The sequence below is a fragment of the Sciurus carolinensis genome, chromosome X, assembly GCF_902686445.1.
Source record: "Sciurus carolinensis chromosome X, mSciCar1.2, whole genome shotgun sequence".
NCBI classification, from domain to species: domain Eukaryota; kingdom Metazoa; phylum Chordata; class Mammalia; order Rodentia; family Sciuridae; genus Sciurus; species Sciurus carolinensis.
This window is the reverse complement of record NC_062232.1, coordinates 15362469-15389955: the sequence shown is the minus strand read 5'-3', so window position 1 is coordinate 15389955 and position 27487 is coordinate 15362469. Positions and strand designations below refer to the sequence as shown.

Sequence of the window (27487 nt, the reverse complement as noted above, 5' to 3'; positions counted from 1 at the left end):
GCATAATTAATCATATTAAAAATTTGAATTTTATCCACTTTATTTCCTTTACTACTCAGACTGAACCTCATGGCCTCAAAATTGATCATCTGAACTTCTCTCTCAGAAGCACCCTTAACTTCCTTACATCTTTGCCTTTATACTACACCCACTGAGCAAAACTCCAATCTGGGATCATTTTGGTTTAAGCTGTGTGTACACTTCTGGACACTATATGTTGGAAGAAATACAGTTATGCAAGCTGATACCACTGCAATCTATTGTTTTCTAAACTCAGCTAAGTCCCCTGTACTATTTGTCAATTCTTTTATTTTTCCATGATCAGATCCATTCTCCGATTTCTTTTTCTGAACACTTTTATTGAGATACAATTCACAAGTCATAAAGTTCACCAATTTACAGTTACAATTCAGTGTTTTTTAGTATAAAGACATGTAGCCATTATTCTCATTATCACCAAAAAGAAATCTTGTACCCTCTCCCAAGCTACCACTCTCTTTTCCTTGGATAATTGCATAGCATCTAGCATAAATCTCGGTTACCCCCCTTACCCTCTACAGTCTGTTCTTAACCAAAGGCAAAATAACATGTTTAAAACTTCCTAAGGATTACAAGGATCTGGTCTCCTTACCTCTCTGATCTTGATCTTATCTCCCCAAACTTTTCCCTTAGCTTGTTGTATTCTACCCACACTGGACTTCTTGCTATTTCTTAATTAAAAAAATTTTTAAGACAGTTCTCTCAATTTTACCCAGGCTGGTCTTAAACCCATAGGCTCAAGAGATACTCCCACTTCAGCCTCCCCAGTAGCTGGGAGTACAGGCACTTACAGCCATGCCCAGCTCCTTCTCACTATTCTTTGAATATACCAAACATTGTTCTTCCTGTTTTCTCTGCCTACACATTTCCCCCAGATGTCCACATGATTTACCTCTTTCCCATTCTTATGAAAGTCATATGTGGGAACCATGCTATTTGTCATAGAGAAATGAACACTGATGTTTATTTTCTCCTTTGAGATTTTTATATTAGGCAGTTGACAGAGATTGTGTGTGTGTTGCTGGGGATCAAACCCAGGGCCTCACACATGCTAGGCAAGCACTCTACCACTGAACTACATTCCCACCTTGACAGAGACTTTCCATTTTTAAACATTTGGACTTCCAGCCAGGAGGCACAGGCCTGTAATCCCAACAACTCAGGAGGCTGAGGCCTAAGAATTGCACGTTTAAGGCCAGCCTCAGCAACTTAGCAAGGTCCTCATCAACCTAGGCAGACCCTGTCTCGAAAAAAAAAAAAGAATTGAAAAGGGGTAGGGATGTAGCTCAGTGGTTAAGCAACCCGGGGCTCAATTCCTGGTACCAAAGAAGAAGAACTTTAGAGGGACATAATTCAGCCCCTAACACCTAACTTGTCTTTCCTTCCTTTCTTTTTTCCAATGTGTATTGAGCACCCACTGTGTGCCAATTAGTTAAGAGCTGGTAGTGATAAGCAACAATAAGGCAGGGAAGACATATTTAAAAAGTAATACCAAGTGCCATGTGAATATGCTTTAGTAATGGATGCCAGAAAGGCCTTCCCCTTCCCCTCAGGTTCCCAACTTGTCTGGGTTGGTGAAAGGGCCACTTTAAAAGTGAGCTAGCTATGAGGTTAATGAGTCAGCACAACTTGTCACACCGGGAGACGCCGGGTTTGTTACAAACCAGCAGACGGTTGGCACACACAGCAGCCACAGCTACCTCAGTCCTGCCCTTACTATGACGCAGGGCCCCATCCATCCACTCCGGGACTCCACCGCCTCCTGGCTCACGGTCCCGCCCCCAGCGTGCTCTCAGGCTCCTCAGAGCCCTCCCCGAGCTCAGCTCCCTCAGCTTTAACAATAAGGGTTAGTCGGCCACGCCTGCGCCCTAGAGCGGGAGGGGGGGGCGGGCCCTGCCGGTGGCGGGAGGCGGGGAAAGGCGACGCAAGCAGCCGCGACGCCATTTGCTGCTGTCGAGCGTGGGCGCAGGCGGATCTCGGAAGAACCCTGTCTCCAGACTCTCCGGCGCATGCTACTCGGCCTCCAAGAGCCTGCCTGGTCCCGCGCGCGCTCTTTCGTGTCGCCCATCGCGCCCTTTTGAGGAGTCCCCTCCTCCGCTGCCCCTAATCGGAAAGAAGTCGGAGACTCAGCGAATCCACCTTCACCGCCATGCCCAAGAATAAAGGTAATGCCACCCGGACCCCGGGACTGTGGCTTTACTCGGCCCCATTTCCCCGGCCCTGCCTTAACCTCCGGGTAAACCCAGGCCGCAGTGACCTTCCTGCCCTGTCTGCCTGTGGCTGGGCGCTCCACATGCGACTCAGAGCTCGGGAGAGGGCCGGGGAAGTTACTCCTGTTTCCCAGTTTGGTCACATTGGGGTGGAGCCGACGCCATTTTTGTAGGGCCTCCTGTGGGAGAATGTGGGCTTTTGCCCCTGGTTCGCGCCAGACTGACCACGGCGCTACAGGGACTTGTCGGAAGACCTCCCTCGGGATCTCCTGGCCCTCGCAGATGGGTCCCTTTGGAATTACCCAGCATGGAGAGTTAAGCCCTGGGAGCAGTTCTGAACTTTAAAAGAGTGATGACTGCTCTCGTGCCCATCTGGTACTCCTGCACGGGCTTCTTTATGGACAGTTGTTCAGTATTGTTGAGGCTACGCTCTGTCCCTAATAAACAGTGTGTGATACCTTGATGCGTTTTTAGGGTTCATATCTACAGATTTACTTTGCCCCGTTTCTTTATGGGTTTTAACTTTTTTTTCCCCCAGAAGACTCTATCCACATTTAGCCAAGTTTTCTGACTTTGCTTCACATCATGTATATATTGAGATGAGAATTAATCCCTTTAAGTTATCCATTCTGGGACTAAACATTGACAAATTATCAGGCGAGGTTGAGTTTATTTGGGGTTTCTAAAATGGAAGGCTTAATCTAAAGTAAAAGCAGAACACTCAGCAAGGAAATTCTCCTTTTTATAGACTTACAGTGTTTCTTTTACTTTTAATATCTTTAGAATTTCTTGAAGAAAATTGTGCAAGTAGAAACAAGTAAAGCTTTGTATTTCTCACAGGAGAGGAGCATATTACACAGCCCATAAGTCTCCTTTGATATTCATCCTTAAGATCTTCTCTTCTGACCCAGGCTTACTTGTGTTCTCTTTTCTGTTTAACTGTTTTGTAGCTGCTTATATTATCTCTCAAGGTACTTGGTCCCACTTCTGTTCACTATTTGGTGCAGTCCTCTCAGGTTGCTACACACCTTACTGGTATCAAAAATCGAACTTGCAGGTCTTTTTTGTGGCAAGGATTTTTGCTGGTAATCTGAGAAAGATGGGGTGACAAGCATAATGTTTAGAAGTGTTACAATTTTTCTTTTTCTTTTTTTTTTTTTTTTTTTTTGAGACAGGATCTTGCTATGTTGCCCAGGTAGGCCTCAAACTGGTGATCCCCCTGCCTCAGCCTCCCAAGGTAGCAGGGATTACAGGCATGTTCCACCACATCTAGTTCTATAATTTTTTTAATCTATAGAATTCTTCATTCTGACATGTTAGCTGGATCACTTCTATAAGTATCTTATTCACATCTTTATTTCAAGTGATGAGATTTCCAATTCCCTCACCAGGCTGTAAGTTCTAAAGGACAGGAATAGCGTCTGTCTTAATCACATCAGATTGCCAGCACTTGGCATGTAGAAGATGCTCAATAAATATTTGTTGGACTAAGTCACTTCCCTTCTGTTGACTGCACCTTTGGGTGAATAATAGGTTCCCCTTTGGTTCCAATGGGACAGGACTTCTACACTAATATCACCCCTAACCACTAGCCTCATGCTTTACTTAAGAAATATCCCATCTGGGAATTTCTCCAAAATGCCTCTGTTTGCTTTAAAGAAGGAATTTGAGAATTTAGATTCAGTTTAGAGTCTATTTTTTTAGAAAGTAAGATAAAATATTGGAATGTTTATTTTACTTAATACTATTTGTCAGCCATTCAGACCTAGTCAAAGAGCATCCCATTACATGGCATTAAAATGGGGAAATGATCAGAATATGGTTAATTCTGATAAGTTGACAAATAATGAATCATTTTTTTTTTATAAATAACATTTGAGAGATACAAAAGTGTAATGGACACCTGGGAATTCATTTTATGAATTTAAGAATTAAAACACACATCAAAGCCCTGTGTGCATCCCTCCCCAGTCCCCTTTTACTCTCTTCCTTTCTTTCTTTAAAGAGGATATTACCTATGATTTTTAGATCACCACTCCTTAGGAATGTATTGGACTATTCTTGATTGGCTCATTTGAGAAATTGCCAAACTCAAGTATGTAACTCAGTGAATAGAGCAGGTATGATCCTGGCCCTAATGTGCTCTAGTTTGGAGATCTGGCAGGCATAATGATTTGAAGTACTTTTCTCTTTCCAAGAAATAGTTTTCCTGTTTCCTAAAAATGCCTCAAATACTGAACTTGAAGGATTTGGGGTAGGTCAGGAAATTGTAAAGTCCCACCTAACAATAGCACAGAACAAGGTGACACTGACCCAGGAGAGAGTAAGTGCCCTGCTTCAAAAAGTCAGATGTGTGTCTTTGTGGCCAGGTGCACAGTCTTGATTGTTTTGGGGTTGTGAGTTTTTTTTTTTTTTTTTTTTTTTTTTTTTTTTTTTTTTTGCTGCTTCTAAGCTCTTCCCATGAGTCCCTTGATATCTCTACCACTTTACCACTTATAGCCTTTCTCCCACCTTTTGGAAATGGCTGCCAATGTGGTTTAGGTTGTGGAATGAAAACAAAATACTGTGGATAGGTACCCTAATATGGAGGCTAGGAGCAAAAAAGAATTCAGTATGAATCTGGTCACCCCTGCTTACTGATTGATAATCTTGAGTTCTCTGAGCTTTAGTGAACTTACTGGTAAAGTATGAAAGTGATGAGTAAATTTGTCATATTATTACATGGTAGTTAAGAGCATGGTTTCTGGGGTCATATAACAGAAACAATAATGTTGATTAAGGGCCAGCTTTGTGAAAGAAGGTAAATTGAGCTTTGAATCAAATTGAGTTTGATGACAGACTCTTTCATTGGAGATATACCAAACTATTGGAAATCTAAGACTAATACCAAGTTGAAATAGTGGGATGAGATGTAAAATTACTAGCATAAAGATGGTAGGTGAGAGAAAATTTAATTTCCTCAGAAGGTGGAAAATTGTATTTAAAGTATGAAGGAAAATGATAGGGGAGAGGAAAGTTTGGGGATTTTTAACGACACCAATGAGAATTCTACAATAGACATATTTGGATCTTCTTAACTCCCTCATTTTACAAAGGCTAGAATTGATGACCTTAAGGGGTTTGTGTGAAAGCTCTGGACATCCTTTACTTTCCCCTTTGTCTTCCCCTCCACATCTGGTCACAGTTCTCTTGTTTCCATTCCAGAAATATTATTCTTACTAGTTTTTCCTCTTTATATGCTCTAAGCTAGGTCCACTTCCTTCACTTAATGACAGTGACCTTCTTAACAGATTTTCCATCCAGAGGATGTCACACCTCTGCATTTTGTAGAAGGATTTTTTATTTAAAATTTTTGAATAGTAAATATATTCACATAATTAATGTTCCATAGTATAAGAAGCATGCTCTTTTCCATTGCTGCCTCCTCCTTCTCAGATGCCATCACCGTTAACTTTTCCTGTGTGTCCTTCAGAGATAGTTTATGTATATGTGTATATATAAATAAATAAGTATTCCCTTTTTCACACCACTGTTAGTTTTATACCCTTCTCTACCTTCCTTTTTCATTTATTTTTAAATGAAGTCTCGAATATGTACAAAAGTAAAATAGTATAATGAACCTTTGTATAACCTCCTCGCTCCAGACACCCCCAGTTCATTGCTAATCTTGCACCATCCATACCGAATCATGATCCATATATGGTCCGTGTGTTGATTGGCTGACAAGTCTTTTAAATATCTTTTAATATGCAGATCTGTTTTTTTATTTTTTTCATAATGTATCTTGAATATTTGCCCATCAGTCTATGTATTTTGTTGATTGCATCTTTGTACCTTGCTGTTTTGTTTTTTTTTAAAACAGGCTATTTTTTAAAGCAGTTCAGGTTTACAGAAATAATGAGAAGCAAATACAAAGTTCCCATGTGTCCGCTGCTCCCCTGCTGTTTTCTTCATATTAACATCTTGCATTTGTATGGTACCTTTGTTATAAATACTGAGCCAGTAGAAATACATTATTAACCAAAGTCCATAGTATACATTAGGGTTGGTACATGAATGCACCAGTATAGTATTATACAGAATAGTTTCACTGTTCTAAGTATCTCTTATGCTCCATATATTCATCTCTCTCTCCCAAACTCCTGACAACCACTGATATTTTTATTATTGCCATAGTTTTGCTTTTTTCAGAATGTCATATTAGAATCATGCAGTACCTAGCCTTTACAAGTTGGCTTCCTTCACTTACCAGTGTGCATTCAAGGTTCCTCCATGTCTCTTCAGGGCCTCATAGCTCATTCTTTTTATCACTGACTAATATTTCACACTGTATAGATGTACCACAGTTTGTTTATCCATTGACCAACTCAAGGTCATCTTTGTTGCTTCCAAGTTGGGGCAGTGAGCAACTTTTTAACTTTAAATATCCAGTATAAACTGCATCTTATAAGATAAAAGTCCAACACTTGTGGTTCTTGGATTTGTTCTTGCTGTATCACAACAAAATTAGTGTGTTCCATTCCAGTAGCTGTAGCTTCACATCCCCTCATCATTTCCTACACACCTTTTGTGAGGTTTCAGGTAGGAGAGAGACAGGCACTTTTATAGAATTTATCAAGACCCAGTGTGTGATTTAAATTTCTGAAAAGGGAGCAAAATGCTTTGGAGAGGTACCTAATTTGAGAACTAGGAGCAAAAAAAGATTGGGGAGGGTTTGGGTGACCCTGCTCACTGTGATCTTAAGTGAATTACTTAACATCTCTGAGTTTCAGGGAACTCATTGGTATCTGGAAATAAATGACTTATTACCTCATAGGGTGGTCATGACAAAATAGATAGCATTGTTGCCTAGTAGTTGAGAGCATGGTTACTGTGATCATATAACAGAAACAACAAGGATCATCTTTGTAAAAGAAAGTAAATTGAATTTTGAATGGAGATTTCAGTGGATAAGTGCTCTGCTACACCAAAAGTGAAAAAACACAGTTTTGGGGGGCTGGGGTTGTGGCTCAGTGGTAGAGCACTCACCTAGCACGGGTAAGGCACTGGATTCGATCCTCATAAAAATAAAATAAACTTATTGTGTCCACCTACAACTAAAACATATTTTTAAAAAAACACAGTTCTTTGTCCAGACACTCTGTTCACTTAATTTTAGAAACATCTAATTCCTTCCAAAGGCACCCAAGATTTCACCAGAAGAATGCGTATGGGGCAAATTCATGAAGTGTTCTATATATTTTTGCATGAGCTTTTTATCTTTCCTATTTTTTACTCTTTTGGTTTGTTTCTGTTGGCAGAACACACCCAAAGATATAAGTTTGTATTAAAAAGAAATGAGAAAAAAAAAGGAATTTGTATGGAATTGTGGTTTTATTTGGAAAGGATGTATGCTAATTTAGAATGTTTTTCTCTGTGTATGTGTTTGTGTATCTTTTTTTTTTTTTTTTTGATGGTGATACTGGGGATGGAACCTAGGGCCTCTCACATACTAGACAAGTGCTCTACAATGAGCTACATCCCTATTACAGGGTCTCCTTAAATTTCCCAGGCTGGCCTCGAACTTGTGATCCTCCTGCCTCACTGGGATTACAGGCCTGCACCGTAATGCCTGACTTCATATATAATGTTTGCTGTTTGTATTTTGGGTCAGAAAAATCCATGAAGAGTGGGGAGGGTGGTATGTTAACGTTAACATTTAATATGATTGAGGTTACTCAAATTAGGTGAATTTTTCACTTTAGTGATTTAAAATATAATTTATAAGCCTTATTTAAATGTATTCTTACTGTTTTGCAAATAATTCATATCATTTTTCTTTTTCTTGTTTTTAAAAATTAATAGGTAAAGGAGGTAAAAACAGACGCAGAGGTAAGAATGAGAATGAGTCTGAAAAAAGAGAGCTGGTGTTCAAAGAGGATGGGCAAGGTAAGTGGTTTCATACGTTAGACTTGTTTTTGTAACATCTTTTCCTCTTTAAATATGGAATGCAATCACTAAAGGGGGTTCTGTTCATAATCCTGAGCAGTAAATCTCTTGTCCCTTTTGTTTTCCATTTCTCATTTCTCACACTTCTAGAGCCTTTCTTTCCATAATCATTTACTGGTCTCAGTCTGCATTGAGGATTTACACACAAGTTTCCTCAATTTATGTGAGCACTTGAGTTATAACTTAAGGATGACCAGGGCACAGCTATGGTACAACCCTGTGACGGGCCTCTAAATAGTCCATCCCTGCCCAGCCCTGTTGATGTGCTGGCTGTGGCCAGCCAGCCACAGGTAGACTGTTTATAAAATCAGAGTCTATATAAAGAGAAAACTAACAAAAAAGATGAAGAACAAGTTGCACATTCTTGAATAGCTGTAGTTGACAATTTCTTGATTTAGTGGATTTTTTTTTTTCGGTGCTGAGAATTGAACTCAGGCATTCTACCTCTGAGCTATATCCCCATCCCCCTCTTCCTAAAAAAATTGTTGCCAGACGTGGTGGCACATGCCTGTAATCCCAGTGGCTTGGGAGGCTGAGGCAGGAGAATCATGAGTTCAAAGCCAGTCCCAGCAACTTAACAAGGCACTTAGCAACTCAGTGAGACCCTGTTTCTAAATAAAATCTAAAAAAGGACTGGGGATGTGACTCAGAGGTTTAAGCACCTCTGGGTTCAATCCTCAGTACCAAAAAAATTTTGATACAGGGTCTTGCTATGTTGCTGAGACTGGTCTTGAACTAATCCTCCTACCTCAGCTTCCTCAGTAGCTGGGATGCACCACTACACCCAGCCTAGTGGACCTTTTTGACAGTAAATGATGCTACATGTTAAGTTCAGAAGGCCATGGATATTTGAAGGAAGAATCTGAGGCTGTTGTAGACCTCTCCATTCCCTAGTGCCATTAGCTTATGATTTCATAAAATACAGTAACATAAAACTAAACAATCAACTGACCTTTTTAGACTGGTTAAGATTTTTGTCAATGCCATACCAAGATATATAACATAAATTTCTGACTAGATCACTTGGCGTTTTTTTCCCCCCATTTTTATTTTGAGTAATTTCAAACCTAAAGAAAAGTTGCCATATTAGTATAATGAACTCCCTTAAATCCTTCAACATGTGGGTGTGTATTAAGAAATGTGTGGAGTTGATGTGATGGTGCACGCCTATAATCCCAGCAGCTCTGGAGGCTGAGGCAAGAGGATCACAAGTTCAAAGCCAGCCCCAGCAATTTAGTGGGGTCCTAAGCAACTTAGTGAGACCTTGTCTCTAAATAAAATATAAAAAGGGGCTGGAGACATGGCACAGTGGTTAAACTCCCCTGGGTTCAATCCCTGGTACAAAAGAAAAAGAAAAAAAGAGATGCATGTTTTTTTTTTTTTTTCCTGGACCATTTGAAATTTAGTTGAAGAACTTATTTTCCTTTACTTCATCATATGTTTCCTAAGACTGAGTATATTCCCTATAGAACTACATATCACACACAGGTAATTTAACAGTAATATGATTATATTCCAATATCACCAGTTGCCTCAATTTGCAGCACTTCAGCAGATAACATTTCTTGATTGTCTTTTTATAGAATTTTTGGTAGATATATTCATGCTGTACACACAAGTGACTAAAAATGAAACATGTCCTCTGGCTAAAAGATCATTTGGGGGCAAGGGTCCTGGGGATTGAACCCAGGGGCTTTACCACTGAGCAGCATCCCCAACCCTTTTTATTTTTTAAGACATGATCTCACTGAGTTGCTTAGGACCTCACTGAGTTGCTGGAGCTGACCTTGAACTTGTAGTCCTCCTTTCTTAGCTTCCCAAATTGCTGGGATTAGAGGCATGCACCACCCTGCCTGGCAAGACCTTTTATTTCTTAGCTTTAGTCATTCTTGCCTCTATTAGCGGTTGAGTTTATTTAGGCAGACAATACTTTTTTCATATTTTTTCTCTAAAGAGAGGCTGCCTCTGAATGGACCAATCTTCTTGAGACACTAGGTTCACTGTAGTCTGAATAACTCACTTCTACATGTCAGCCCCATGGTTGAGCCTTTCATATATCCTCAGTATGTATACAAGTTAGTATATATCCTCTTTGGGGATCAGTCTTATGAGTAACCTAAAATGTCTGAAGTCCTGTGTCCCAAGCACTACTACTACTGTCCTTGGGTCACATAATCTTCTCAGAGTATTTTCCATGGACAGTGAAATTGGGTAACTTCCTGGGTACCCATTTGAAAAGATTCTGTTTAAAAATTTGGTGTTTTGGGTGTGTTAGTGCACACCTGTAATCCCAGCAGTCTAGGAGGCCAAGGCAGAAGGATCGCAAGTTCAGAGCCACCTCAGCAATTTAGCAAGTCCCTAGACAACTTAGTGAAACCCTGTCTCAAAAAATAAAATGTACTGGGGTTGTGGCCCAGTGGTTAAGTGCCCCTAGGTTCAAAATAAATAAAATTTTGGCATTTTAATCCGGGCATGGTGGCAAATGCCTATTATACCAACTACTCAGGAGGCTAAAGCAGGAGGATCACAAGTTTGAGGGCAGCTTGGTGAACTTAGCAAACCCGATCTCAAAATATTTAAAAAGAGCTGGGGAAGGAAATCAGAGGCAGAACACTCCTGGGTTCATTCCTCAGTACCACCAAAAGAAAATTGGTGTTTTACTTGGGAACCCCTTTCTGGCTTTATGAACTCTTCTAATTGCCAAGACATTCTAATATAAAACCGTTAATATTTCAACTACTTGTACTAAAAATTCCTTGAGATTTGCTTCTAAAGGCTCTAAAGGAAGAGAATAAAAGTGAGAGATTGATGAAGTATAATATTCATTTGGGGATAAGCCACCTTTGATCTCCAGAAGTAGAGCATATAGTCATGAAGACAGAGTTAGTCTACTTATTTAAAATGAGTAGATAATTAAACATGTCTAATAGCAGATACACGTTATAAAAATGGCATTACAGGGCTGGGGAAATAGCTCAGTCGGTAGAGTGCTTGCCTTGCAAGCACAGGGCCCTGGGTTTGATCCCCAGCACCCAAAAAAAAAAATGGCGTTACAGAGTCTTGGTTCTGGCTCTGCCATTAACTAGCATGGTATTTATACTTTTACTGCATGAATTTATTCCCAACTAATACAACCATGTATTTTACTTGTTAATTTTGTGTTTGTGAATTTTTAAGTTACTTTTATCAAAATTGGGCAATATTCCTCCATATTCTCCTTTTCTTTTCCCCTTCCCAGAGTATGCTCAGGTAATCAAAATGTTGGGAAATGGACGATTAGAAGCAATGTGTTTCGATGGTGTAAAGAGGTTATGTCACATCAGAGGGAAATTGAGAAAAAAGGTAGGTGTGGAGATTTGTTTTAATCTAATATAAAATCGGTGGGATGCATGCCTGTACAGTTTTGTGTTGGGATGAGTACTAAGGCTCAACCCCAGGGCACACTCTAACTCTGAGCTACATCCCACCCTCCCACCCCCACCCTGCCACCTCTGCAGTTTTTATGGGCCTGACAATTTACCTTTCAAACAATGATGACTTGTAATTTTCTACAGATTCCATTGTTTAAAGAATATTTTGCATCGCCTATATTGTATTCCTGGCCAGCATATTTAACCTGAATCTGAAGCATGAGGAAAATAGCCAACAAATGCAAATTGAGGGACATTCTACAAAGCAAATCACCTGACTCTTAAAATGCTAATGTTATGAAAGGGGAAAAAGGCTGGGAAATTATTCCGTTTTAAGAAGTCTTAAGGGACCTGATAGGTGGGCCATTTTTGGATCTGGGTTGAGTGGGATGGCTATAAAGCGTATTAAGAAAATTTGAATATGCATCACTCTCGGGCTGGGGGTGTAGCTAACTGTTAGAGCTGTGCTTAGCATGCCCCTATGTTTAATCCCTTGCACCCCCCCCCCCAAAAAAAAAGTCCCAGCTCTGATTTTGTAGTTTTTAAAAATTTGGTAATATTAATCCTCTGTTCCCAAACTAAAGGGCTTTTGGGAGCTGTGTATATGTGGATAGGTGGAAGACAGAAGATAAAACTGCATAATTTTCTGTTCTCTAGGAGATAACCACTTAAGTGGTTCACAGTCTCAAGTTTCTTACTTTATAAGCTAATCATCATTACTGTGGAATTTCTTAATTCTTCATTTTCATTTTTATTTTAAATACATTGTATGATGACTTTCTTTTGTAGGTTTGGATAAATACCTCAGACATCATATTGGTTGGTCTCCGAGACTACCAGGTAAAAATTTGATGATCCATTTCTTAAGAGCCAGTTGTGTTTTAGATATTATGCTCAGTATCCCAGGGATTATGTTTTTCCAAATGCCAGTCTGTGGAGTTAATGCATACATAAAGTTTTTGAAAAGCTAAATGATCTGGTTTTTTTTTTTTTTAAGTATTTAAAAAGATCCCCCCCCCTTTTTTGGAATGAGCCATAATACATAGTGGTGGTTAATTCATTTTTAGATGGCAAAATAAAAATATAATCTTACATTGGATTCCTTTCCCCAACTTTTTAAAATTTATAAGTCTTAAATAAAAATCTGTGAATCATTATTGTAGGGGATACACTGAATGAGTCGGGTGCCCATACCAGAAAAGGCATATAGCCTGTTATTAGAATAAGATAGGCACACAAGTAATTATAATATGTACATACTATTGATATAAGTATGTGCTTTAAATTTAGATGAGTACCTGGGAAAGAAAATGGTAGTTACCCATCGTGATCCCAACTTTGACTCTGTGCTCTTTATGGACCTAGGAGAACCATTTGACTTCTACCTTTTAGAACTCACCTCCATTTAATAATATCTGTATTTTTAAAGCCCCAATAAAGAATTGGAATTATCACTTTATATCATTGTGTTCTCAACCCTGAGTGATTTTGTCCTTCCCAGGAGTTGTCAATACCTGGAGACTTTTCTGATTGTCACAACTGTAAGAGGTGGGCAGTGTTATCAGTATAATAGAGGACATAGGTGATACCAAACATCCTGCATTGCACAGGACAGGACACACAACAAAGAATTATCCCACTCAAAATAATTTTAGTGCCTTGGTTGAGAAAGTCTGCTTTAAATTCATAAACCATTTTAATATCCATCTTCTCCTTTTGATCTTAACAATAACCCCAGAAGTAGGAAGAAAAATTAATTCCCTATTAGAAAGGACACCAAAGTTCTTAAAGGAGTAACATTCTGACTAGGTAATCTCCCATGATCCTTCTGTGCCCCTGCTGCTTAAAGGGTGGTCCAGAGATCTGTAACATCACTGTCTTCTGGGATCTTGTTAGAAATAGATTCCTGGGCCCTCACCCCAAGCCTCTTCCATCAGATCATGCACCTTAACAAGATCCCAGTGGGCTGAAGTGATCTGTTTTCTTCCTTAATTGAGGCAAATTAATTTCAAATGGAGAAGTGTAAATGCTTCAAGGAGTTATATCAGTGGATCTTTTGCATCAGAAATACCAAAAGAACTTTTAAAAATACAAATTGATAAGCTTCACATTCACTAATTTATCATCAGGACATATAAAAATTCTAGGAGAGTCTGATTGGTACATACCCTAAGAATCACAGATATATGGGAAGGTATATTAATTTCCTTAGGTCATGATACCATTCTCGGTTTTTTAATTTTAGTATTTGATGCTCCTGGAAATTATGATCCAAGGGAACTTGTATTTCTTGAGATCTAATCAAAGTAAATAAAAGATTGGGTCTTCACAGTTCTGTTCTTAAAGTAAGATCAATAAATATCTTTCCTAAGCTCATTATTTAATCATGCACATAAGCTGTTTCCTTCTGGGCTAAACGCAAGGATATTTTTCAAAGGTAGGAGAAAACTTTTAAGAAAGAGAAAGGTTTGTAACACAACAGTGAGATTTGATGTTATTCAATTCAAAAGTAATTTATGAAATAACTGATAATATTTTGGTATAATCAGTTCTAAAATTTACTTGTTTCTATTTAAGGATAACAAAGCTGATGTAATTTTAAAATACAATGCAGATGAAGCTAGAAGTCTGAAGGCTTATGGCGAGCTTCCAGAGCATGGTAATGACACTTGTCATATGGTGTTTATGTTATTAGTGTTTAGGTAGAGGAATTTTTGTAGAATTACGTAGAATTTGCCTGCTTATTTGGTTACTTTTAATGTCTGCTTATATGTTATAATGCTAGATACTATAAGAGAAATTACTGAAATTCTGTTTCTGCAAAATACAGTTTTAGTAAATTTATTTTATTATAAGTCCTTACCTTCTGCATAATGCCAGTGAAAGGAATAATTTTGTTATACTACTTTTAAAAAATTCTTTGGAGGAGAGTTGGGGTGGGGCTCAGTAGTAAAGCACTTGGCCTAGGGTATGCAAGGCTGTGGGGCTGAATCCCCAGTGCCAGGAGAAACAAAAATCAGTTTTCAATTCATTCTGTCTCTGTATCATATTATCCTGTAAGACTTCTAAAACTCATGTTCTTAATTCCACCCCCTCCAATTACAAAAGTAATGCTTTTTCCCCCTTTTCTTAAACCAGGGATTAAACCCAGGGGTGCTTAAACACTGAGCCATATTCCCAGCCCTTTTTATTTTTTATTTAGAGACAGGGTCTTGCTAAGTTGCTGAGGCTAGCTTTGAACTTGTGATTCTTCTGTCTTAGACTTCTGAGTTGCTGGGGTTACAGATGTGTGCCACCATGCCCAGCAAGTAATGCATTTTTAATGCAGCAAACTTAAAAAATTAAGTCTCTCATAACCTCATCAAAGGGGAAATGTACTTTACATACTAATTTGTAAGCCTACATTTTTTTGCTTAGCAGTTATTTTTATTTTTGGATCCATTGTTCTGTTTTTTTGTGTTGCTGGGGATTGAACCCAGGACCTTGTGCATGTAAGGCAAGCACTCTACTAACTGAGCTATATATGAAAACATATTCTTATGTAATCATGAAAATTCTGCTGAAATTATTTAGCATTTGTGACATAGAAAATGCCATTTTCACTGCTGTAGACCTAAGCATGATTTTACCAAATCTTTCTGATTGATGAGTCAAACATCAATGCAAACCAGCTGTCCTTAAAGAAATAGAGTTGTTAGTATGTGCCCAAACATTTTTTGAAGCCTACCTGGAAGTGGTAAATAGCTTTGGAATTAGTATAGAGTCTGCCTTGCTAAAAATACCCTTGTGGACAAAAGATAATTATAACATAAATACTCTCCATCTTGACAAAGCTGTAACCTTGCCAGGAAATTTGTTCTGTATAGTAGTGTTGGAAGGTGGAAGTTTGGAAGGTTTTCCTTATGATGAAAACTTTGATTAAATTACATTACATGGTTGGCTTGTGAGAGAATCTCCTTTTATACTTCAACATTTGATATCAGGTACACTTAACTTGGCAATTACTCATTTTAGTAACATCTCGATTATATTAGACTATTTATTATTGTGTCTTCAGCTAAAATCAATGAAACTGATACATTTGGTCCTGGAGATGATGATGAAATTCAGTTTGATGACATTGGAGATGATGATGAGGACATTGATGATGTAAGTATATGCATACTGCATTTTCTAGTTTCTGTTGATTTGTTATGCACAGAAAAGTCAACCTTTTCCATTAAGTTTCATTCATTCTAGGAATGTGGAACACTTATACAAGAGTATATTTTGAGACTTGTCCATGAATTAAAATCCTCAGAATTATTTGCAAGATAACCAAACTGTTATTTTTACTTTGGGAACTCTGAACAGCCCTTTTCAGTATTTCTTCCTAAAAAGATCAATGTGTGCTTTGGCAATATGAATGCCAGACACTCTATAATCATAACTTGTAAGTCCTGCTTTCCAATACCCTTCACATATGAAACAAGGTTCCCAAAGTATCTATGTACATAAATGAAAACTAATAATGTTTGATTTGATTCAAATTCATAATTTCAAAATACCTAGAGTAATTGTTCCTGACCAAGCTTATGCAATAGAATTACCAGAACTTTTGAGAGATACCAAGGCCAGTCTTGGGGACATCTGATTTAGGCACCACAAGTGATATCCACCACCAAGATTCTACAGTTAACACTTCTATATAGTCATTTAAGTTGATAGTTCAGGATAGGCAAATAGATGCATACCTATACACCCAGTGCAAGGATATCAAAACCTATAGATATTCAAGTCCCTTATGAAAAGGTATAGTATCTTATATAACCTGTGTGTCCTCCTGTATACTTGACATTATCTCTAGGTTACTTATTATACCTAATACAATGTGAATGCTCAGTAAATATTTGCAATACTGTATTGTTAGGCACTAATGACAAGTATACATGTTGAGTACTGACACATTTTTAAAAATGTTTCCTCTGCATGGTTGGTTGAATCAGTGGATCCAGAACCTGAAGATATTTGAATAATCATATTATCTCCAAATTCATCCTGTAGTCCATTTTATATTTCAGTGCATCTCCAAATCATTTAGAATACTCACACCATGAATTAAACTCAGTGGGGGCATTAAGTTTTAAAACATGGTACTATTCTACTAACATTGTACACATTTTAAAGCAAATAGAAAATGATAAGGGAGAAATAAACACATTATTTTATTGTTTGTTTGTTTGTTTTTTAACGTACTTCACTTTGGAGATCCTGAGCCAAGATTCTAACTAAACTGTTAGGACAGTAGAATTAACAATTATATTCTTTGTCAAGAACCAACGTAGCCAATGTGTTAAGGATTAAGAACTAATCTAAATATTTTGATGACTTTGCTGAAATAGAAAGTCTCTTCAGAAAATTTAAGAAACAGCCAGAGAAAAATGCATAAATATGAAGCCACACACAACGAAGTGATAGGCTAAGGATCTTGACAAGGCAAGATTTTCTCGGAAAAGAATTTCTGAATCTGTGCCAGTTCCTTCTCAAAACTGGGCCCAGCAGACTTAGATAATGGTTATTAAAGGTAATTGAGTTCTCTTGAGCATTTTGTAAGGGTTTGCTGAATCACCTGAGAACAATACCTTTTTCCCTAGACATCTCTCTAGATGGTCTAAAGGTGTTCTACTTATACTCCTATGTTCAGACTGAGAAGAGGAGAATTAGGACATGTTTGTCCATTTCTTAAAGAGATCATGCTCCCACAGTATAAAAATCTCAAATCACTAGCACAAAAGGAAGGAAGGAGACACTCTAATAAGAATATTCTGTATAACATAAACATTACAAAGGAGAGTATAAAGAGGCACTGACAGCAGACCAGAATTGAGGGTAATTCTTTTTTTCTTTGACCTGACATTCTTTTCCCTTTCAGATCTAAATTGAACCCAACACTTTACATTCCAATTTTTCTGAAGATCGTCCTGCAGTTTGGATTTTGGCCATAACCCTCAAAGAAGATTAAATTTTCATTAGCATGATTGTGATTTGTTAAGGCAGACTGATTTGTTTCTAAGGTATTTGTTTCCTTAAAAACCGACAATGCTGAATTATCTTAAGTGAAACATTAAGTTCACTTTGTGCTATTGATGTAATGGAGCTTATGGATAGAAGAGCACATCTACTTAGAAAAAAGAAAAAAAATGCATTACTGCCTTTCCTACTTTGAACACTTGCAGTAAGTAAATGGATGTTTTGAATAAACCATTTGCCTTGTACTTGTTATGAATTATGATTAAGCCCTACTTTTGACTAACCTGTTGACTATACAGTCTTTCTGTATATTCCAGTTACCTAGATGTTCCCTAAAAATTTTGAAGGAGGCAGAAATCTGCATTTGAAGTCAAAATGATATATCTTTTTTTATATTTAAGTATCATGTGGTTACTTTTACACTAATTTTGATATCATATGCATTCTTTTCACAATCTTATTTTGCCATCATAAACATGGGGGGTGGGGAATATTTCTAAAATGTAGTTTTTAGAACCTGGGTTGTAATAGCAAGTTTGAATTTGTAAAGGTAGTAGTTACAGAAATTGAGCACTAGGTGGCACCCAGGTATCTTAACATTGGAAATATTGGTAGATTTTTTTTCCATTACTGTGCATAGGAAATTTCCTAAATGGGAAAAGATTGTTTTGATCATATGTATGTAGAATATTTTTGTAGAACAGAAAGATTATGTTAAAAGTGTTATTTTATTTTTAGAAGTCATATACAAGCTACATTTTGAATGCTTTATTAACACTTAAAATATATAAATGAAGATTTAAATTCATAACAACTTGTACAAATTAAGCCTTTTTCAACCTATCCCTGAGCTGGGGAGAGAGGAAGGAAAAATCACGAACTTAATGAAAACGTGGTCTCCAGTTTCTGAATGAAAGAGCTACAACTGAAAAATGTAATAAAGAAAACATCATGCTGCAGACAGAGTATATTATGTCTTGGTTTGTATTAAGGATGTATTTTATTATGTGGAAAATTTCCTTGTATTAGGAGTTCAGGTGTACCTTTAGTTTTTGGGTGTCATTTCTTCAAACCTCACTAGCCACATTGTAATCATATCCAATTTTAAAATAGATCTATTTGTTGCTTGTAGAACTTTTATTCCATTGATCTTGAGAGAGTTTTTCAGTGATGAAAAGTAATACACATGGGAATAAACTTTCACATGACTTCAGAAAACTAGCAGATCTTCTCTAATCCCAATCAATTATAATTTACTTTTCTAAGGGTACAAACTGAATTTACAATCTGAGGTACTATAAAACATTATTAGAACAGTATAGAGTGCCTCATTGTGGTTCGTGTTTCTTATTCTATGAAGTTTCTGAACATTTATCTTGGTTCAATGCATCTGAGACCAAGGACTGGTTTTTAATATCATAAGAAACCAGCCTTGGAGAGTTTACTTCATGATTGTTATCATCAGTAATCAAAATATAAGATATTTAGGTTTCTGTACCTAAAGGTGTTTTGCTGAATTTATATTGTATCTTAGATCTTCCACATTATTTTACCAAGACTGTTTGAACTCTGCATATGTGATACAGTTCCTGGTAGGGATAGTACAACTCAAAAATTAGTTTTTGTACTTACTTCCTCTAACAAATATGATTTCGTTAGAGAGTTTTTTTAAATTACAACTCTGACCCCGATTCACGTATCTGCTGATGGTGTATTTTTTCATGCTTAGGTAGTAACAGCCTGATTTATTGCTGTTGCCTCCTGAAAAATGTGGAATAATAATGATTAAATATTTGAGGTAAAGTGGTACCTCATGCAGTGCTACTTGGAGGAATTCTTTGATGTGAAAATTTTATAATTTTGTTGATTTGACTCTACTTCAAATAAGGCATGGGTGTGAGTGGTCCTCAAGAAAACTCTTGTTTTTTTGTTTGTTTATTTTTGGTTATGCTCTTTGGTTCCCATATTATAATGCTATAAGCAGTGTCCAGAAAGAAAAATAAAAGGCTTAAAATCTAAGAATAATGCTTCTTACTGCTAAGAGGTGTGATAGTTATTACTGATCAATTTGAGAAGATTCCATTTTTCATGCAGTTTATTCTACTTCCAGTTAGAGTATATACATGTCATGTTACTAAAGTGGCTGAATAACCAAACCAAGAATTTGTGAAAAAAGTTGTGCCCAAGTTGTCTAAGCTTTCTTGAACATCCAGCTTTTAAAAAGACCACTTCTTTAGGAGCCTGTACACTATGCATGATGGAAATTTTTATATTTTATTGAAATACATCCATTGGCTTACTCATTGCATCTATGGAATCATGGCTATAAATAATTGCCTAAAAACTGGCTTGTAATTAAACTTAATTTCATCTGTCTTACATAAACATTAACTAATGATGTTGAATAACATCTTTAATAGCTATAAACTGCTGTCATTGTTGACTTCAGAGTAACTCTGAGTAAATAGGTAAAAGCATGTTTTGAATAAAATACCTAGCTAGATTTCTACTCGATTCATTTTGTGTGCAGATATATCGACATCCAGTATTGACTGTGGCTTAACAGTGAAGGTATCAGAATGAAAATGAGGTTCTTTATGTTACTTAACTGTCATAAAGATAAAAAGGATTTGTATTGGTATGAGATGTTTATCCTACTTAGTAAGGGTAAGTTTCATTTATACTGTTAAGACGCCCATGAACTTTTACATACCACTTTGTTTGGGGTTTACCTTAAACCATCATCCTTTTTATCCTTGCTTTTTTCCCTCCTATTTGGAAAACAAGCAAAATCTGAATTCTTAGTACAAGTGTGAAGAGATACTAGACTCTCAGGTATAGAATGAACTGAGCAGTTCAGAGAGTATATTGGAATTTGCCCACCTGCCTGCCTGTTCCTTGTGAGGCTGTATGCTAGGAAGGAAAGTGCAGAAGCCCTGGGGTCAGATGGCTTGTACCCAAACCTCCACTGCCCTGAACCATAGGTAAACATGGTTGCCTTTTCCAGCTTCTCTTAGCTTCAGGCTCCTTACCTGTAAGATGGGCATAATGAGAATAGTACCTGTCTCACAGAATTGTTGAGAGGATTAATAACGTAGATCTTTATATGTATAATGCACTTAGAGCAGTGGCTGCCTCTTTTCACTTTGATACCCAGGACTGTGTAAGATAGAAGATGCATGTCTTCTATGTTCTCTACCATATCTTTTGCTTGCAGTCTTTGATTACTATGATAGAAAGAACATGTAGAGTATATATTTGTATATTTATGTGGACATGATATTTAAAGTAATTGCTACCAACCTTCTTTAATTCAGCATAAGACCTAACAGATGGAAGGCTCAAAGTTGCTTGATATTTTATAGAATAACAACTGCTCTATATTTCTTTAGAGAAAATTTATAGTTACCAATATTCATGGCTATGGTGATATTTCATTTTTAAGTCTTTGATGAGTCCTTTTATGTCCTTTTACTATAGATTCATGATAACTAATTAGTACTGGCTGGTTTGGAGGTTTCCTTTCCCATCATGTGGAATACTGTAAAGAAATGAGATGCAAATTGCAATTAGAAAATAAAATATGAATCAACTTTCACCAAAGTATACAATTGATTCTTTTCAAACTTTATAATGCTTTTATAAATTTTTGTTAATGGTGAGTCTTTTCTAAAAGTAATTTTTAAAAAAACTTAATTGTGATAAATGAGGAAAAGATATACCTTGTTCACTTTTTGTTTTCGTCGCTTTTTTATTGATCTGAATGAAAACATTTAATCATTCCATATAAAGTTGCATTGCTTAGGAAGTAAAACCTGTCACAAATCTGTGCTGAAGAAGACATTTTCTAATGGCAAATCAATTGTCAAGAATGAAAATTGCCAAAATCACATTCAGCAGACTTTGTTTTGTACTATGCAAAGGCCTACAAGTGAACTAAATATTTATACCTCTGGCTAACTTGTTCACTTTTTTTTCTTTTTTCTTTTCTCTTTTGTGGTGCTGGGGATCAAGCACCTTGAACATGCTGAGCAAGCACACTACCACTGAGCTACATTCCCAACCCAACTTCGTCACTTCCCAGTCTTTACTGTTTCAATCCATGTTTTGTTCAGTTTACAAGTTGATAATGGTAGATCAATAAGTGGGACCATATCTGAGGTCCTTTACTGATTACTATGAGATAGATAATTAGTTGGATTTTGTGAATTTAATAAAAGTTTATTACATATAACTTTATACATAATAAATTTATGATTTTAGGCATCTCAGGAATAAAGACTGGAATTTTTTTTTTCCTTTGTGGTGTTATGAAATGATCAGGGTTCTGAGCTTGCTAGGCAAGTACTCTACCACCAAGCTATGTGCCCAGCCTGGGAGTTTTCTGCATTTGGTAAATGAGTTTGTAAGAATATTAAGGAAGGGGTTGGGGTTGTATGTAGCTCAGTGGTAGAACACTTGCCTAGCATGTGTGAAGCACTGGGTTCAATTCTTAGCACCACATATAAATAAATAAAGGTCCATCAACAACTTAAAAATATACTTCAAAAAGAATATTAAGGGAAAAAAAACAAATCAACACAGAAGATGTCTGACCAAGTATATGGGGTTTCTTCCCCACACACAATTCAAGCAACCAGTTGTGTGTTGGAAACCAGCTGAGTGGCCTCCAATTCAATTCCGATTCTGTCTGCCTGGAGCTAGTATCAGATCCCACAGGTTGAGTTCAGTCTCCGAGGCTGCAGCCCACCTCACCTCAGATAATGATCACAAGCCCTGGATTGTTTACTTGTGCTTCTGACCTACTTGTGCTTCTGGCTATAAATTGAGGTTTCTACAACTCCTTCCTTGGGTTTGATTAATTTGCTAGAGTGACTCACAACTCAGGGAAACGCATTTACTGGTTTATTGTAAAGAATATTACAAAGGATAAGTATGAATGTCAGGTGAAGAGATGGATGGGGGAGGGGACAGAGCTTCCATGCCTTCCCAGGAACCACATATCCTGAAGCTCTGAACCCTGTTGTTTTGGCGTCTTTATGGAAGCTTTATTACATGGGCATGACTGATTAAATCATTTGGCATTGGCATCAGCTTAACCTTTCAACTCACCTACTGTTCCTGGTGATTGAGAAGTGCAGCTGAAAGCCCCAACCCTCTAGTTCTGCCTTGGTGTTTCCCATAACTAGTCCCCCTCCTGAAACTACCAAGGGTCTACCCAGTCAACAGTCAAATTAGTATACGAAGATTGTAAAGATTTTAGTTGTTGTATGCCACAAACAGGAGCAAAAAAACCAAGTATTTTGCAATATCTGTAGGTTATTTACCAAGAGTAAGCAAACTTGCAATTTTTTGAAAAGTTTTACATGAGAATGTCCCTTGATGCAATTAAACTGTTAATCTAACGAGAATACATTAATTTCATAGATCAAGTACATTCCACCACTTGAGCATACAACTTTATAATGTTTTTTTGTGACATTACTTTATGTAGTAGAAAGTACTTTATGTATGTAGAAAGTACTACATAAAGCTCTTCTGTATACCAGAGTAGGACAGCTGCCTCAAGGAAAACCAAGTGTGTACTGGGCATGGTGGTTGCACGCCTATAATCTCAACAACTTGGGAGGCTAAGTCAGGAGAATCTCATGTTTGAGGCCAGCCTGTGCAATTTGGCAAGATCTTGTCTCAAAAAATTTAAAAAGGACTGGGGAATGCAGTTTACTGGTTTACTTGCTTAGCATGCAGGAGGCCCTGGATTCAATCTCCAATACCACAAAAAATAAAAAAGTGCTTGTATGAGTTGCTGACAACTGGACACTTTTTCATGGAACATCATTTTTACTTGAATAAAACAACTGATAATCTAGCTATTCAAAACTTGGTTCATGTTCAGCATTTTCACAAAAATGGATGAATTGACTCTGTTACTTAAAAGAAAATGATAGTATTTTTTGCCAGTGATAAAAATTGACCTTTTAAGCAGAAAGAAAGAGTTTTGGTTTTTGGTGGTTTTATTTGTTTGGTACTGGGAATTGAACCCAGGGGTGCTCAACCACTGAGCCACATTCCCAGCCCTTTTTAATATTTATTTTGAGAAAGGTTCTCACTAAGTTGCTGAGGCTGGCTTTGAACTTAGAATCCTCCTGCTGGGATTATAGGCATGCATCACCACACCCACCAGAAAGAGTTTTAAAGAAAACTAGTATCTACTACCATTAGTTTGACAGCTTCATAGTAAAGACTTGGCTGAAGAGATCAGTCATATTAACGAATGCAACTTTTTAAATATATATCTATTTTTATGTGGTGCTGAGGATGGAGCTCAGTGCCTCACACGTGCAAGGCAAATGCTCTACCACTGAGCTACAACCCTAGTCCTGACTGCAACTTTTTAATGTTGGAGAATGAAATGTGTCAACATTTGGAAGATCCTTATAGCTCTGTTCATTAACATTTTCACATGTAGTATGTTTCAAAGTTCATTCCAACTATATGCCTCCAAGGCCAGACTTTCGTAATGTTCTTTAACCAAAACATGATACTGCAATATTGCATAGAAAAGCAAATATGAGACTGTCTTCTAAGTCAGATAAAAAGGTTTGGAAAACTTTGAAATAAAGTCATCTCAAATTTTGTGGGTTTTTAAATTTCATTTAACCTATTTGTTAATACTAGGTTTATTATTGATTGAATTGTATAATTTTTGATTTCTAATACAGTCAATATTTGATAGAAATAATTCACAAGTGAGCTTGCATTTCAAGGAAAGTTGACATTTGTTATCAATGATACATTTATACTTTCAAGGAAAATTAGTCTGGAAAACATTAGCAAATATAAAAACTTTCTGATTCTCATTTTATGTGTGTGTGTGGGGGGGTGGTGTTGGAGATTGAACCCAAGAACCAGGCCTCATGAGTGTTTGGCAAATGCTCTGTCACTGATACACCCTTAGCCCTTTTTATTTTGTATTTTGAGATAGGGTACTCCTACTTCAGCCTCCTGAGTAGCTGCAATTACAGGTATGTGCCACCTTGCCCAGCTGTGATTCTCAATTCTTAAGAATAAATTAGGAATGGGCAAACTTTCTGTGAAGAATCAGCTTGTAAATATTTCAGACTTTGCAGGCCATATGGCCTCTGTTACAACTACTCAGTTCTGCCATTATACAAAACACAAAAACAACACATTTTTTAGTGTGGCCCAGCAAAACTTAACAGAAATAGTGGTCTGTAATTTGAACCATGGGTTGTAGTTTACTAAAGGGATTCTGAGCCAGGCATGGTGTCACCTATAATCCCAGCAACTCAGGAGGCTGAGGCAAGAGGGTTGCAAATTCAAGGCCAGCCTCAGCAATTTTAGGGAGATCCTGTCTCAAAAAATAAAAAGTCTGGGGATGTAGGTCAGTGGTAGAATGCCCTAGGTTCAATCCCCAGTGCCACAAAAACAGCAGGGGTTGGGGGCAGATTCTGGGTTCAGAAAAAAAAATTGCTGTGCTAAACTAACAAATTGACTAAATTGTATAGATTTTAAGATATACTATTCAACTGTAAGTATAAATTTTGAGGAGGTTGGTGTGATGTACAAAGCCATTACTTGAGTGCCATTCAAAGAAAGAAGCAACAGCTTAAATAGGAAGATTGTATTCATGGACTGACATTATGTTATAAAAATGTCAATTCTGAAATTAATCTTTGACTAATTCCAATTAATATTACAATGTGATTTGAGGAAAAGAGATTAGAAAATGTTCTAAAATAGATTAATCAGGGAATTTGTTTTTATTTTTAAAAAATTTTTTTTAGTTGTAGATGGACACAATACCTTTATTCCATTTGTTTTTATGCGGTGCTGAGGATAGAGTCCAGTGCCTCACCCATGCCAGGTGACCACTCCACTACTGAGCCTCGATCCCAGCCTTAATCTGGGAATTTGTACTAAGACAATTCTAAAAATGTCTAAAGGGCTGGTAATATAGCTTAGTGATAGAAGACGTGCTTAGCATGAGTGAGACCCGGAGTTCAATCCCTAGCACCACACACACACAAGTAAAGAGGGAGTCCACTTTAGATATTAAGTTGCACCAAATACCATAGTAATAAGTGCAGAAACTGACAAAAAATAGAGAGTATAGGAACTTCATGCATGATAAAAGTGGCTTCAAAAATCATTAGGGGAAGCATAGACTAAGAGATGTTACTGAGAAAACTATAGAGAAAAGTGAATTGGGATCACTAGCTACCGTATGCAGAAAAAATTGCTTAAGAATAAAGGTAGACTGTGAACATGGAAAATGTGAAGTATCTTGGGGCTTGGAAAATATATTTTAAACAAAGTTTCTTAAAGCACAAAACATAAGGTAAAATATTCATAGATTTTTACCATTTTTAACCATTATGAAAAAGATTGGATCAAGCAAGAACCATTAATGGATGTTAGATGGAGAGAGAATGGAGAATAAGTTATCTGCATGACCTTGAACTGTCTCTCCACAGATGCCTTATTCCAAGAGAACAGTACCTCTAAGGTGGAGAAAATGGCGGCCATAGATAAATTATGTATGTTAAAGTTTCTGAAGTCGGTAACTAGTGTAGTTGTAGAAGGATAATATCCTTAATCCTAGGAAATAACACATGCAAGTATTTGTGTATAGCATACTCTCAAAACAGCTGAGGATTTTAAAAAGATACAAATAAGAGGGTGAAATTGTAGAGTAAAAATGTTAATAGGAACTTTGGAATGACAATTAAAATTTTTGCTAATCCTAAAAAAATTGGTTAACTAGGGTGAAATAGTCATAACATTGAAACTCAAAAAAATCTAGCCAGGTGTGGTGGTGCATACCTGTAATCCCAGTTTGGGAGGCTGAGACAGGAGGATCACAAGTTCAAGGCTAGCCTCAGCAACCTAGTGAAGCCCTGTCTCAAAAAAGTAAAAAGGGACGGGATGTAGCTCAGTGGCAAAGCGTCCCTGGATTAAATCCCCAGTATGTATATGTGTGTGCATATAACTTTATAGTGGGGGAAGGAAAGGGAGCAAGAATAGAAAATCCATGAGCTCAAGAGTTGGTTAAACTCATACCCAAGGTCCATAAGAAAAAGAAAAAAGTGATAACAGCCTCCATGCTCTTATTGACTTGGCTTGATCTTAATGGGTTAGAAACAGCTTTTATTATACCTCCAGACACTGGCCCTGACTTGCTCACTTTCCTGCTCATTTGTGTCTAAACTCCCCTTCTGGCTTTCTCAGCACACTCCTCCAGGCACACCTTTGGGTGTGTCAGGAACATATTTATCACAGAAATATTTTTTGTGCCACAAAGGGATTGTTTCCAAGCTTTTTGCCAAGAGTTCAGATGCCAGTTCCTGGGGGTTTCAGCTTTATTCTTTTTAAAAACTGAGATACAATTTACATACCTTAAAGTTTACCTGTTTAATATGTACAATTCAGCAGGGTGTGGTGACCCACACCTATAATCCAAGCTACTTGGGAGGCTGAGGCAGGAGGATCTTAAATTCAAGGCCAGCCTGGGCAACCTAACAAGACCTTGTCTCAGCATAAAATAAGGGGTGGGAATGTAGCTCAGTGGTAGAGTGCTTGCGGAATGTGTGAGGCCATGGGTCCAAACCCCAGTACCAAAATAATATAATGTACAATTCAATGATTGTTAATATATTTACAGCTATGCAATCATTACTCTAATTCTAGAACATTTTCATCATCACCCAAACCTGTACCCATTAACCATATATTTTAATCATATTATTTTCTACCCCAGCGTGGGAATAATCTTCAGACTGATCACTGTCCAACAAAAAAAAGTGCAGC

The 27487-nt window shown here is 37.3% G+C and overlaps 1 protein-coding gene across 1 annotated transcript; it reads left to right on the top strand.

Moving 5' to 3' along the window:
- The first annotated feature begins 1966 nt into the window (after window positions 1-1966).
- Eif1ax (eukaryotic translation initiation factor 1A X-linked) lies at window positions 1967-21254 on the top strand. Its single transcript, XM_047536455.1, has 7 exons — window positions 1967-2204; window positions 8094-8177; window positions 11476-11579; window positions 12437-12487; window positions 14225-14306; window positions 15705-15796; window positions 17559-21254. The coding sequence occupies exons 1-7, from the start codon at window positions 2189-2191 to the stop codon at window positions 17562-17564; spliced, it is 435 nt and encodes a 144-aa protein (XP_047392411.1). The 5' UTR covers window positions 1967-2188; the 3' UTR covers window positions 17565-21254.
- Window positions 21255-27487: the final 6233 nt, after the last annotated feature.

Coding starts and splice junctions, on each gene's coding strand:
- Eif1ax (XM_047536455.1), top strand. Junction 8,178..11,475: donor GTTCAAAGAGGATGGGCAAG/GTAAGTGGTTTC, acceptor TCCCCTTCCCAG/AGTATGCTCAGGTAATCAAA. Junction 12,488..14,224: donor TTGGTCTCCGAGACTACCAG/GTAAAAATTTGA, acceptor TTTCTATTTAAG/GATAACAAAGCTGATGTAAT.